This window comes from Camponotus floridanus, unplaced genomic scaffold, assembly GCF_003227725.1.
Source record: "Camponotus floridanus strain SB8 unplaced genomic scaffold, Cflo_v7.5 scaffold1, whole genome shotgun sequence".
NCBI classification, from domain to species: domain Eukaryota; kingdom Metazoa; phylum Arthropoda; class Insecta; order Hymenoptera; family Formicidae; genus Camponotus; species Camponotus floridanus.
This window is the reverse complement of record NW_020229214.1, coordinates 7,252,084-7,266,329: the sequence shown is the minus strand read 5'-3', so window position 1 is coordinate 7,266,329 and position 14,246 is coordinate 7,252,084. Positions and strand designations below refer to the sequence as shown.

The following is a 14,246-nucleotide window of genomic DNA, read 5'->3' as shown; positions in this document are numbered from 1 at the left end:
CATTCCGATCTTGATGCACACGATATCATCAACGTGAACGCGCGACACTTTATTCGGCACTCCCGATATTCGCTCACATCCGATAATCATCAAGGACGCAAATAACGCGACGCGACTTCGCTCCATCTTCGCGATCGCGCTATCACTGAAATGTGAAAAATAGCTGTCGCGCACTTTCACCGACATATTATGAAAGTCGCGCGATCATCCTTGAACACTTTCGACGCTCTTTCACTCGCGATATTCGTTTAAAAACGGTTAAAAGACGCGAAAAATGCGGACGTACAACGATCCGTGTAACTGCGTATGACTCCGATTCACGTATGACGCGTATGACGTAGAATGACGCGTATGACGTAGCGATCACGCGCTAACATGGCGGCCGAACCAGTGCGCATTCGTTTCTGCGCACTGGTTCGGCCGCCATGTTAGCGCGTGATCGCTACGTCATACGCGTCATTCTACGTCATACGCGTCATACGTGAATCGGAGTCATACGCAGTTACACGGATCGTTGTACGTCCGCATTTTTCGCGTCTTTTAACCGTTTTTAAACGAATATCGCGAGTGAAAGAGCGTCGAAAGTGTTCAAGGATGATCGCGCGACTTTCATAATATGTCGGTGAAAGTGCGCGACAGCTATTTTTCACATTTCAGTGATAGCGCGATCGCGAAGATGGAGCGAAGTCGCGTCGCGTTATTTGCGTTCTTGATGATTATCGGATGTGAGCGAATATCGGGAGTGCCGAATAAAGTGTCGCGCGTTCACGTTGATGATATCGTGTGCATCAAGATCGGAATGGGACGTCCCGAGGCGAGCGAGTGGAGCGGCCTGTGGAACAGTCGGTGAACGGTGAGTAGATGTGATTTATCATATTTGCGTGACAATTCGTGCTCATTCGACGCTTATACAGCATCGCGATGTCCCGAATTACGTTCGAACAAATCGACGCTGCATCATAATTCGATGCGATGCCGTGCAATTCAAATAAAGTCGATCGCGTGAAGATGGTTAGGCTAGAAGCGATTTCAAATTTATTTTATATACGCGCAGTGCTGCACAGCCTATCTCGTAGGGCTGCCAACTGTTAAGGTGCGGCCTCATTGACGCTAAAAAGTAGCGTCAACCATTGGTTGAACAAAGAGGTAAGTATAGTTGCTTCATTGTTCAACCAATGGTTGACGCTACTTTTTAGCGTCAATGAGGCCGCATCTTTAAGGTGCAATTTCATTGACGCTAAAAAGTAGCGTCAATGAAAAGGCCGCTTTACACACTGAAAAAGTTGAAACTGTTTGAACTTTATTTTATTGACGCCATATCTAAAGAAAGTCTAGTGATTTTAATTTGCCGCTGGTTTCTAGCGTCAATGAAATTGCACCTTTAAAAGTGGTTGACGCTAAAAAGTAGCGTCAACCATTGGTTAAACAATGAAGCAACTACTTACTTCTTTGTTCAACCAATGGTTGACGCTACTTTTTAGCGTCAATGAAATTGCACCTTAATGCCCGATTTCATCAACAGCGTTTAACTTTAATCTTAGTTTAACTCACTCTTTATCTCCTTTTAACTCTTCCTTTAGAAAGAGACAAAGAGTGAATTGAACTAAGATTAAAGTTAAACGCGGTTGGTGAAATCGGGCCTAAGCCCGGTTCCACAACTCGAGTCAATAAATCGGAGTTTAATACGTTAAACTGAGTCCTGATTGATCCATTCACTACTTAAACTCGGATTAACTGGATCGTGGAACTGGACCTTAAAAGAATTTCGGAACGGCTATCGAGTAAAATTTTCCTCGGAGAGTTCATTTTGGAACGTACCCCAGAACGTAAGTAACCGAGGAAAATTTTATTCGATGGCCGATTAGAACCAATCAGAAAGGCTTAAAAGAGATTCGAACGGAACGGCCATCCGAGTAAAATTTCCTCGGTCTACTTACGTTTTGGAACGTAACCTTAAACATTTACGCTAAATCGGGGAAACGGTAAAAGACAAATGGGCAAGATACCGGCGAAGAAACATCGAGGTGTCAAGGATGTCGAAAAGCAGCGCGCCAAACGTTTAGCGGAGTGAGTTGTAGTATTAGCAATTTTTAAGTTAAACAACGAAGTACAAGTGCCCTCCGCTTGACGTTATTTTAGTTCCGAAGCGCAAGATTCTTCCCTCTCATTGGTCCATCAAACGCTTTGAAGCGAAAGTAGCATCAAATGGAACACACTCATAGATGTATATTAATACAGTTTGTTTTAGGTTAGAATTGCGCACGAATATTGCACCGAAGGACACGGATGAACAGGCTATTCCGAAGAGTCTTGAACGCATGATCAAATTAAAGGAAGCCGCAAAGACCAACAATATTTCAAAAAGAAAACGAAAGAAGAAAAACGCACTCATCTGCGTAGGTCAGCAACACTCCAAACTAAGTTTGCATCCAAAAGCAAAACCTGAGAAAACTGTACCAGTGTTTCAACAACGACCAAATGAATCTGGTGAACAATTTTTGCACAGAATTTCCAAGGATACGTATGCCTTTCTTAAGGAGACTGCATTTGAGAAAAAATATGGTGTTCAGATTGAACGGGATCTTGAATCTGGACAAATTCAGGGCTTAATAAAGTGCAAACGCGAAAAGGACGATGTAGAAATATTGCGAGCTCACAAAAACATCAAGAGAAAAAAGAAAACAACTGAAACCTCTTTGACAAAGAACGAGAAACGAAAGCTGAAATTGCAGTTGAAAAGAGAAAAGAAATTAAAGAATGCTGACGAGTTTGAAAATTTGCAAGATAAAATTGCCTTTAACGAAGTAGCTCATGAGCCTCCAAAATTGAATATCAAATCAAAGAAAATGAATGAAGAAAGGAAACCGAAGAATTTGTTACTGAATTCGCTACTAGAAAACTCGAAGGTTTCTTCTAATTCCAAAGTGATGGATCGATCTGGAAAAAGAAAAAACTTACCTGTGATAGAAAGAAGAAAACTGGAGAAACAACAGAGCGATGCTATTGTTGCATACAGACGGCTGAAGTCCCAGCGATTGGCTAATAGAAGCTGCTAGGGTATGTTCAGAATTAATAAAGACAATAAATTGTGTTTCAATAAATAATGTATATTTGTTTTCTTTTTCTTAATTTGGTTTTCTTATTTTTCTGTCCATTGCATGTAGAGATTGGATGTTAAAATTCTTATAATGTAATTTGTAATTTTATGAAGTTAGAAGATTATGAGGATTATCGATAGAATTTTCTTTGCTAAGAAAATATAAGCAATAATAATTTTCAATTGCAACATTTGAATCCGATTTAACCCGTGGTCCAGACAAAAGGTTCGAGTCTCTCTTCTATTGGCAACAGATTATTGAGCGTCTCGAGGCTCTCGAGAGTTTGATTAAGAAGCGAATGGCATCTGGTGAGCTGGCGACTGAGTTCGTGTACCTTATTCAATTGCTCGGCGAATCTGGCAAACTTTTTCTGCCGATCAACAGCAAAATTGAGCGCCTTAGCAAACTCTGCTTCTACATTTGTGCATAGACTGACTTGTTCCATAGCTATTGTCTGCGCATTTGTATTAAGATGATGTTGATAACGCGCGCATAAGTTAAATAGGCCAACGGGATCAAGTCTTTCTAGAACTTCTGGATCGCGCACACCTGGTGGTAGATTTAACGTACCGCGCATAATTGGCAGGAACATTGGAATACTCTGCAGTTTCACTAAATCAGGATCTTTATCTGCTGTAGGATCTGCTTGAGCTGGCTTCACCACCACAATGTTATGAATTTTATTGTCCGATGTATTAATCTTTGTGTGTCTGATAGAATAGAAAAAGAGATTAAATTGATAAAATGTCACATTAGATTGATGCATACTAGATACTGTATTTCTAAAATTTTAATTTTATGAGACACAATAAAATAAATGTCTAATAATAAAGTAATACATATTACATTTGCACACATTATTAAAGAGTTTTTATGTGCATGAAAAAATAAAATTATGGAAATTAATATAAAATTATATATCAACAAGATGTAAGGATTATTATTATTGTTTAATTATATATTTTATCAAACTTTAGAGTTAATGAAATATATGTAAATTGATATCTTATAGTTGATTTGATATACCTGTGATTCATGGTGCCTAAGCTATTTTTTCGCCTCGAAATCTCCCCAGCTCCGATACTCTTTCCTCTATAAAGTTGTGACTGCTTGTTAGTCATCTTTGGCGAATCTCCGATAGGTCGATTCACGGTATAAGAAATATACGGAAGGTCGGAATCGGAACAAATACTGGCACCAGGACTGGTGCATCTCGGTGGGGTATCTTCTGGCATTCTTTCGCGATTTGGAACACTTTTGCCTCGTCTAAGCTGACTAGTCCTCGCTCTTCCACTATTATTACCTTGATTACCACTTTGAGAGCTTTGTTCGGATCCCATTTTAATGTTTCTTGCAATTTATCAAAATGGAAAGATTAACAGCGACTATATTAGAAAATTACTTCACACACAATGTATTTAATATATTTCACGATTTATTTAATATTCCTTAATTATCTTCGTGAGGCATTGAGCATATAAGCATATAATGAATTTCACAAATTGTGATCTGAATCACAAATTTCACACATTGTAAATCTCTCTGACAAGCTATGAGAACTAGAAGTTATATGAAGTCATATTTCACAACCACCACAGTAAAGTATATATATATTCGATATATTTCATATATTGCACAATATACTTTCACTATTTTTGCAATTTTTATGAAATGTTTGGTGGATATTTTTACTGTTTATATCGTATTATAATATGTCGTAATTGTGTCGCACAAGTAAGATTTTATTTTGTTTAGGATATTTTTTTCAATTTTATAAACTGTTATCTAGCGCAAGATTTGTTACACTAGAAGGTTATGCAAAAGTTATGCACATTATTATGTATAACATAGGGAATATCCATTATCTTATTTTACCATTATGTTTTTACGCCGTTTAGTATTTTTATTTTTTTTTATACGTATATTGTTATATACGTATATTGTTTGTATAAGTATTTTATTTATTTGTATTTGGATTACTTCAGAATTATATTTATATGATACTTCTTATATTCGATTCGTCTGCTAACTTTCCTGTCAATCCATGTCAATCGTTAATTATATAAAAATATAGTGAGGAAATTGATTCGATAAAATCAGTATGCGATAATTATGCCATCTTGTATTGTACAAACGAAGTACAGAATGGCCACATCACTACTGAACTAGAGACACAATCAGAAGGTCTGTTCTTTATAGCTGAACTGGTTGCACTAGGCTGCACTAGTTCAGAGGTTATCCTTTTTCATTCACATTGGGAGGAAAAAGATAACCTCTGAACTAGTGCAGTCCAGTGCAACCAGTTCAGCTATAAAGAATAGACCTAGAGACACGAGCCGGAAGTCCACCACGTTTCTGCTAAATCCTACGAGAGAGAGAAAGATATATATTAAAGAGTCACTAGATATACAAAATACTACAATCGTTCGCCATTTTAGCTCATTCAAATTATATATTTGCATGAATTCTTGATGATAATGTATTTTTGCCAATTAATTTCAGTTATTCTTCGCATTTTTCGTTGTTTTTTTCGCTTTTTGTGATGCGAAATAAATGAAAACCTTTTTTGCTTTGATTTCTATAGGCTTTTATGCAGCAACCTAGTCACGAACGCTTCTCAGATTTTACATACAGATTAGAAAATTGCACTTAAAGGCTGGTATTCATAGTCCGATCTTATATTTAAGATCGTCTTAAGTCTGCTTGGAGGTTGACTTAAGACCTCCTTCAACCAATCAAATAGCTGCATAGCATTTCAAGCTCGAACTTAAGACGATCTCAAATATAAGGTCGGACTATGAATACCGGCCAAAGTGTACATAATAAAAGTGCACACTTGTACATTTTTCGACGCCATTTTGGCTATCACAAACGATTAAAAAAAAATTCTGAAGTCAAAGTGGGGATGTCAAGTTTTCGGAGCCCATGATTGATTTCTACTTTCAGATCCAGCCATACAGCGTTGAATACATCGGAAAATCTAGTAATGTTGTCCAACTGTTGAATGCAGCAATTGATTTGTTCCGTTTCCCTAGCAAGGGATAATATATATCCCTTGCTAATGCGGACGGAATTTGATTGTGCAGGTCGCCAATTGGCCAATTCAAAATAGGACTCTCTGATTGGTTAATCGTTGCTGATTACTCTAGATACAGGTCGATATGATTGGCTGTGATCAATCGGGATGTGGACAAACGGGACGCTTCTTGCTAATGCAGAGGATCTTATGCATTAGCAAATGATAAGTATTATCAATCCTCGCTAAGGAAACGGAACGAATCATTGGCCGTATTCAGCGGACTCAACAGTTGGGCAACATTCCTAGATTTTCCGATGTAACTCGACGCTGATTGGTCGGACCTGAAAGTAGAGTCCAATTATATTCAAGTGCTACTTAACGGTTGAGTCCGCTGAATGCGGCCATTGGCCGCATTTAGTGAATTCAACAGTTGGGCAACATTACTAGATTTTCCGTTGTCATTTGACGCTGATTGGTCGGAAAGTAGAAACCAATCACGTTCGATTGCTACTTAGCGGTTGAGCTGCTGGGTGACATCCGATTGACTACGTTAATTGGCCAATTCCAAATAGGACTCTCTGATTGATCAATCGTTGCTGGTTACCCTAGGCACAGGTCGATATAATTGACTGCGGTCAATCGCAACGTGGTCAAACGAGGCGCTCCCGAGTCCGCTGAATGCGGTCATTGACGCGTACTGTACAACTGGGCCTCCGGTAATTTGGCACCTTCATTTTGATTTTTCGAGTTTTTTTTTATCGTTTGTAACTGATTGTGAGATTAATTAAAACGTTTATGAGATTAGTCTTTTACTGTAAAATATAAAATAAAAATGGTTGGCACAAGTTGGCATCCGTGTTTTTAATTTAAATTCTATCTAAGTTCTGCATACCCAGGTAGAACATGAAACTCATAATGACATCATTATGACGTCATCATGATTTTATTACTTAAAAGTTATCTAAACAAAAATGATTAAAAAATGAGTTAAAGATGACAAAAAGAATCATAAATTTTTAAGTTCAATAATCGCATTATATAATTTTAAAAAGATTATGTTGCTTAAATATAATTAAAATATACATATCATACATATACATACTATATATACTATAATATATATACATATAGTCAATATAATATCAAAAATAAGTCACCAAAACATTGCCAAAAGTATATCAAATGAGATAATTATTTTTATTTTAAAAAAACTCTAAAATGATTCTAAAATGACTTTTAGATAACGTCATAATGATGTCATTATGAGTTTCATGTTCTAGTTGGGTAGTCAATCGATGCGGAATCATTTGTGAGTCTCATACTAATTAAAACGTATATATATATATATATATATATATATATATATATATATGTGTATATATATTATGCGTTTATGCAAATTTGTTTGGATATACTCTAAGAGTTTTCTTTAGTGATTTTTATTATATAAAACGCCATCTAAATCTCTTACATTTCTACATTTCCATTTAAGAAGTACTTTTAAATTCTACAATGCTCTTTCTGTACTATCGGTGAAATATTTTTCAAGGTAATTTTATTATTTTAAAATATTTTTATATTATCTTAAAGTATATAGATAAACATTTACTATAATCTCCTCTTGACAAATTATGACAGCTACATGAGAAAAGGTAAAACATATACATCCAACACACACGCACGCACGCGCACACACACATATTAATACATATATGTGTGTGTATGTATAAAATCTTTTTAACATTTATTTATTTTTCACTTAATGTATATAATGCTATGAATTCTGAAAGCATGTGTTTTAATCTTTCAAAAAATTTCTGTTTTCTCTCTCTATTTCTATAATATTTTATTACTATATATACTTAAATTAAAAAATACAATACAATAAAAATAAAATACATAAAACTTTTACGACAATTTTGTGTAACGATTACTGCAACTGAGAACATTTCAAAGAATATTTTAATAATAATGATAAGACAATTATTTTTTACTTTTGGGGAAGATAATATATAAGTGATACATTTTTATTTTAAACCATTTATTTTAAACCATTTTTAATTTAGATAAAGTATACGCAATAAAATAATTTTTGTGCTAATAAAGCAATTAGAAATTGATTATAAATTAGATAGAAAATAAACTAAAATTAGAATAAACTAAAATAAAATAAAATTAGATAGAAAATAAAAATAAAAAATAAACCCAAAATTTAGAAAATATATTTTTTCATTAAAATTTATTTTTTTATTAAAAATTTTTTGAAAATATTAAAATATTAATTATAAATATTAATTATAAACTTAAGTTTAAATGGCTTTTTTTCTCTTATTTAATTTTTTTTATTTTTTCATATATATTTATTTAATTGTTTTATTTATAAGAGATGTATGCAAGAAATTTATCTTACGGAAAGTTTACGGCGCATGACATTTTGTATATGTATGTTTATAATTATAATAAATTTGTAATAAATATGATTAATGATAAACAAGCGAATTTATGATGCTTCGTTCCAAATCGCATTACTTTTTCATATATATTTTCATATTATCTACATAACTTGTATGTTATATCACTTTCATATATATTTTGTATGCATTTTTTATTTATTAGAAATAAAATTTTGCTTATTTTTAACAATTTTGTTGCAAATGATATCAGAATGGATTGATTATTATTTTTTAAATAAAATGAATTTGAATAAATTAAATTTTTCCAATATAAAAGATTTGTAAGAAATTAAATGTAAAAAATATCTGCGTTTTTTTATTTTCTACATTTTTTAACAATAAAATATAAAATATAAACCGAGCTTTATCAAAAAAAAAATATAAAGGGAGAATATATATATATATATATATATATATATATATATATATTTATTTATTTATTTATTGTATGTATATATATATATATATATATATATATATATATACAATATGGATGTAATTATATAACATGTATCACGTGTAACACGTGATTTAAACAAACTGTGATTAAGTAATTAAATGTTATTGACGCGAAGTATTTGATTAAGTTTTGATTAATTGTAAGCTGAGATTAAACACTCGTCAATATGTAACAAATATAACTATATATATATATATATATATATATATATATACATATATAAGATATATAAAAACGCAATTTTTTTGTTTCTATTTGTATTAATAGATGAAAAGCACTTTGTTAAATAATATTTTTCCTATTATGTGATATATATATATATAGACAAGTAAGCCATATGCACAAACATTTTTTATTCAGAGCTCTATAATTTTAATAAAAAATATTTGTGCATATAGCTTACTTGTCTATATATATATATATATATATATATATATATATCACATAATAGGATATCATATATATATATATTACATAACATAACAATAATTATCCAATACCATCCTTCTAAATTTAAAAACTATAGAAGTTGAATTATTTGAGGCGACAAGACAATAATGTAAAGTCACGAGAGAGTTGATCTGCCAAGTAAATAGCCAAACGACCGAATTTCGCCGCAAAGTATTTGCGCGCTCTTTTCTGCATATAAATGTACGATCGAGAAATTTTCTATTTTCTTTTTGCGATATATCTAAAATGCATCAAATCATGAAAATATAAAAAAATCTTACAAATTTACAAGAAAACAAATTTTATTAGAGAATACATAAAAGTTATTATGTCTTCAAAATTATAAAAACATAAATTGACATAAACAGATAATTTTTTTACAATCACTATTATAATATTATCAAACTTTTTTAAAATTTATTACACTTATATTTATTCTATATTTATTCTATGTTTACATATATACGTGTTTATTTGTGTGTGTGTGTGTGTGTGTGTGTGTGTGTGTGTGTGTGTGTGTGTGTGTAGATGTGCGTGTGTGTTATATGTGTATTACTTGTCATAATTAACAATACAGTTCTTAAAAAAGAAATATTTTTTACAATTATTTATTTCAATAATTACTTCTCTCGTTTATTTGTACGAGATATATAATGTTATTTCAATAAAATTTTCCATTTACTTTGCATTTGTATTTTCCATTTATGCTTTTATCGCTGATAAATATTTTATTAGTGATTCATGATGCTTTCAGAAATATACAAATATTCGAAAGAAAAACATATATCCGAGAAAGATAAATTTATGCAAATTGCGCTACAAAAGCGAAACGAAATGTTCAGATACGCATTTTGTTTATACATTTGTTCGCAAATTATTTTCACATTGATACGTGAAACTTGCTACACTTGAAAAAATATTTGTTTTAGAACGTTTACACTGAAATATTATTTTAACGAAACATTATTTTAACGAAACATTTTATATAATATTTTACGGAGCAGCGATTAATCAACTTAAGTTGTTACGAAATGTTACACAAAATATGCAAATTTTTATTAATTCGAAAGTCGTAAAACATCTGTAGATGAAATTATATTTGTTTTTATCATTATATATTATTTATAATATATATATATATATACTTTCTTTTTTATATTTTATTATATTTATTTTATTATATTTATAATTACACATTCATGTATGTTTATTTCGTGACAAGAAAACATGACAATCCTAAATAAATTTGTAGTTGAATTTTTTATTCTCTCCTTATGTGAGGGAAAAATAAAATTAAGAATGAAATTAAAAATTGTGTGTGCGTGTGTGTGTATGTGCGCACGTACGCGCGCACGCGATTTACTCGCATGTTCATACTTTGTGTATACATATCTCGAATCGTACATCGCGAGTAACGCGAAAAGGTTGAGTGTCGTACGATGTGTCTTTACGACGTCTTTTTATTTTGATGACGACAGAGGCCATTTTCTGTTAAGGTTTCGCACGTCAAGATACAAGCAATTCGAATTTAACGTCACTTTTATACTCACTTGATTTTTATCTCAAAATTACACCTTTGATGCGACTCTACTTTCAAGTCATCTTTTAATGATGATAATGTCAATAATATAATATACATTGAAAATAATTTTCTTCTTTAATTGTTTATTTTAATGATATTTTCAATAACTTAACTGTATATATTTGTATATAAAATAGTATTTTCATAATATATATCTGTGTTATATATATGTATTTAAGGGAGAAATAAAATTATCTATACTTTCCATATTATAATATGTTATTCTATTCATTACATTATCTAATCGTGTTTGATTAGATATAAAGAATTATATACAATAATAAAGAATCGATCTTTATTATTACATTAAATAATAATAAATACTAAAAGCTACATCATATAATAAAAATATAAATTATATATATTGTAAACTGTATTATATAACATTTTCTAAGCAATTATATAATAATATTGAAATAAGTACTTTACATTTGTATTTTCCATTTATGCTTTTATTGCTGATAAATATTTTATTAGTGATTCATGATGCTTTCAGGAATAATTTTCTTTTATATTTCACTAAATAAAAATTCTTTATATAATAATAATAAAATAATAATAAAATAAAATTTAAAAAAATTTACATCGATATCTTCAATAATTTCTTAGAAAATAGCAATGAAGTTAGTGAAACATCTGCAATAAAGTTAGTGAATATTTTTTATATAAATATATAAATAAAATTAATTTAAAAAGAAGAGGTTCAAAAGATATAAATCAAAAGCAAATCGCAGAAGGCTAAGAATCAAGCGCTGAAATATATAAATTTTTGTATAAATTCATTACATTTAATTAAAGAAATTTTTTATTAAATTATCATCCTCTTAATCAAGTGTAGTATGTGATTATGAATTTACTATATTGCATGTATAGATATATATGAATAGAGCGTGCTATAAGAGAGGTATTGTGGGTGGTGTGAGGTGCGTAGACTGTGGAGGGAGACTCCCGCACGGATAACCGCGATGACGGAGCAATGTAGAATGTAGTGTGCAGCGAGCTGCCGACATGTGAGGATGGTTTGTTACGTGCTCTTCATCCCGACAACTGCATAACCACGTGGTGCTACCATATATCTTACGCCTTCCATCATTGTTGTTATACATTATTGCATGATCGCGTGACGCGTTTGGAAACCGGGTCGTGTGTTTCGTTTTGTTGCAATTCAAATTGCCGATTGCCGGCGTTACGAAGCTTGTCCTTCGATTTTCCGCGGCGTCGCGACGCCATCGTTCCGTCAAAAATTTAAAGCTCATAGTATCCGTGAGTGTATATTTGTGAGTGCTTATAAGGTTCATCGCGCTATTAAGAAGTCAGGCTGCGAAAAAGGTGAGTGTGAAAAAGAGTATGTATAATACATAATTTTATTCAAGTTTTCATTTTTATTCTATTGAATAAAAATATTCATTTCATTATAAATAAAAATGTTATAATTTTTATTATATAAAACTTTTTTAATATATAAACAATATAATGATCAAACATTTTAAGAAACCGAAATGTTGACAAAAAAATATATAAAGTACACAAATCTATGGAGAGATTTTTTACAGCAACAGTATTATATGTATATTAATTAATCGGTATCTCTTAATCGTACATCTCTATCAACAATTAACAACCTACTAGTACATTAATAAGTATTTTATATTTGATAATATGTTCTAGAAAATTTTTATGTCTATATTATATAAGTATATATATAAAATGTCTATATTATATAAGTATATATATAAAATAATGATTCACTCCCTCCCCCCGAGTTCTGCAAATCTTTTTCTTTTAATTAATTATATTATTCTCAATTATCTTTTATATAGTATATATTGATAGTATATATTGATAGTGAAAAATATTATAAAATTAAATAACTGCAGTTTTAGACATTTTGAATTAATCTTATTTTCTAATATTATTTTATCAATATGGTTTTCGAAAGAATATTATAATTTTTTTCTGAATATTCTTTTTTTTTTCATTTCTTTGGCTGTGTGCATGCGTGCGTGCGTGTATGTATATGTAAAATACATAAGAAAAATTTTGAGAATTAAAAGAAGTTATTATATAAATATTTCTTTTAAAGAATAATAATTTTGTAATTACAGTATCTTTTACTTGTACTCTGTACTAAACTTTTATTTTTATTTTTTTAAATTCAATAATATAAAATATAAATATATATATATATATATATATATATATATATGTATATATAATTCTCAAAAATTATAACATTTTAAAAACAATGAATTTATATTTACGAGTTTAATGAAACTAATTTATTTTAAAATAAATATAAAAACTTGGATATATATATATATATATATATATATATATATATATAAACTATATGTTAGATTTGCAATTAATAAAATAATTAATAAAATTCTATATAATAAAGTAATAAAACTATGAATAAAGAAATAAGATTATAATAAATGATAGAATCTATAATTAGGTGCAATAATTAAATTATTAAGATTAATATATAAACGAATGTAATCCAATTTATCAAAAAAAATCAAACTTATAACACTATTATAACATTATGAGTGTTGTAAAAACATTAAAAGTAAACGTGAATAAATTGAACGTTGTCTAAATTGAAATGAAAAATTCGTATTGCATTGCGAAATTACAAACTGAGTCTGTTTCAACAATTGCGGTTTATTCTGCGATAAACCGCATAATAACATCAATTTGCCCAAGGATGAAAACGATAAAAAATGTTTATTTTAAAGTTTGTCCGCGGAAATAATAGCGTGAGAAACGGTTAATTGCAAAACTACAGCATGTGTCAAATTGCGCAATTTTCCTGATCGGAAAATTTTGATGCACCGGAAAAACATCGTGGTTTCAATATTGAATATTTTAATACGTAAAATATATAATAATTAAATATTATAAAATTAAATATAAATTATTAAAAAATTATTAAACAATCATCTTCGGTATATAAAAAAATAGAAAGAGGAAATACGTAAATTTTATTTTTGATTTTTTAAATTATTTATATCTTTATATTATTAACGCTATTATTTGTAATAGTATATGTAATATTATATATAATATAATATATATATATATATATATATATATATAATATTAGCATAATATTATAAATGGTTTTTTAAATTTAGAATAATGGTAACTGTAAAATCTTATGATACCATATTATACATTA

At 30.1% G+C, this 14,246-nt stretch overlaps 3 protein-coding genes across 5 annotated transcripts in view; 2 read left to right on the top strand and 1 right to left on the bottom strand.

Annotated features, from left to right (window-relative positions):
• Positions 1-1,772: 1,772 nt before the first annotated feature.
• LOC105250166 (coiled-coil domain-containing protein 137) lies at positions 1,773-3,311 on the top strand. 3 transcript variants are annotated; one of them, XM_020027218.2, is made up of 3 exons: positions 1,778-2,067; positions 2,249-3,057; positions 3,165-3,311. In XM_020027218.2, exons 1-2 carry the CDS (start codon positions 1,994-1,996, stop codon positions 3,054-3,056), a joined length of 882 nt encoding a protein of 293 aa, XP_019882777.1. In that variant the 5' UTR covers positions 1,778-1,993; the 3' UTR covers position 3,057; positions 3,165-3,311. The 3 variants fall into 3 exon arrangements, with proteins under 3 accessions (XP_011254433.1, XP_011254431.1, XP_019882777.1); XM_011256131.2 differs by lacking the exon at positions 3,165-3,311 and having other exon boundaries at positions 1,773-2,067; positions 2,239-3,129; XM_011256129.3 differs by lacking the exon at positions 3,165-3,311 and having other exon boundaries at positions 1,777-2,067; positions 2,249-3,129.
• Positions 3,130-5,012, bottom strand: LOC105250167 (BLOC-1-related complex subunit 5). The gene is made up of 2 exons (XM_011256132.3): positions 4,125-5,012; positions 3,130-3,808 (listed from the first exon to the last, which is right to left on the bottom strand). The coding sequence occupies exons 1-2, from the start codon at positions 4,436-4,438 to the stop codon at positions 3,301-3,303; spliced, it is 822 nt and encodes a 273-aa protein (XP_011254434.1). The 5' UTR covers positions 4,439-5,012; the 3' UTR covers positions 3,130-3,300.
• A 7,026-nt stretch (positions 5,013-12,038) lies between these two features.
• Positions 12,039-14,246, top strand: part of LOC105250165 — a 54,353-nt gene continuing 52,145 nt past the window's right edge. The window contains exon 1 of the mRNA XM_011256127.3: positions 12,039-12,391. The gene's annotated coding sequence lies outside the window, so the exon portion shown is untranslated. The remainder of the gene's footprint in view (positions 12,392-14,246) is intronic.

What these genes read in the sequence shown, in the direction of transcription:
- LOC105250166 (XM_020027218.2), top strand. Translation starts at nt 1,994, where the DNA reads ATGGGCAAGATACCGGCGAAGAAACATCGAGGTGTCAAGGATGTCGAA. An exon ending in CGCGCCAAACGTTTAGCGGA is followed by an intron (nt 2,068 to 2,248) that starts GTGAGTTGTAGT and finishes AGTTTGTTTTAG; the next exon opens with GTTAGAATTGCGCACGAATA.
- LOC105250167 (XM_011256132.3), bottom strand. Translation starts at nt 4,438, where the DNA reads ATGGGATCCGAACAAAGCTCTCAAAGTGGTAATCAAGGTAATAATAGT. An exon ending in TTAGGCACCATGAATCACAG is followed by an intron (nt 3,809 to 4,124) that starts GTATATCAAATC and finishes CTATTCTATCAG; the next exon opens with ACACACAAAGATTAATACAT.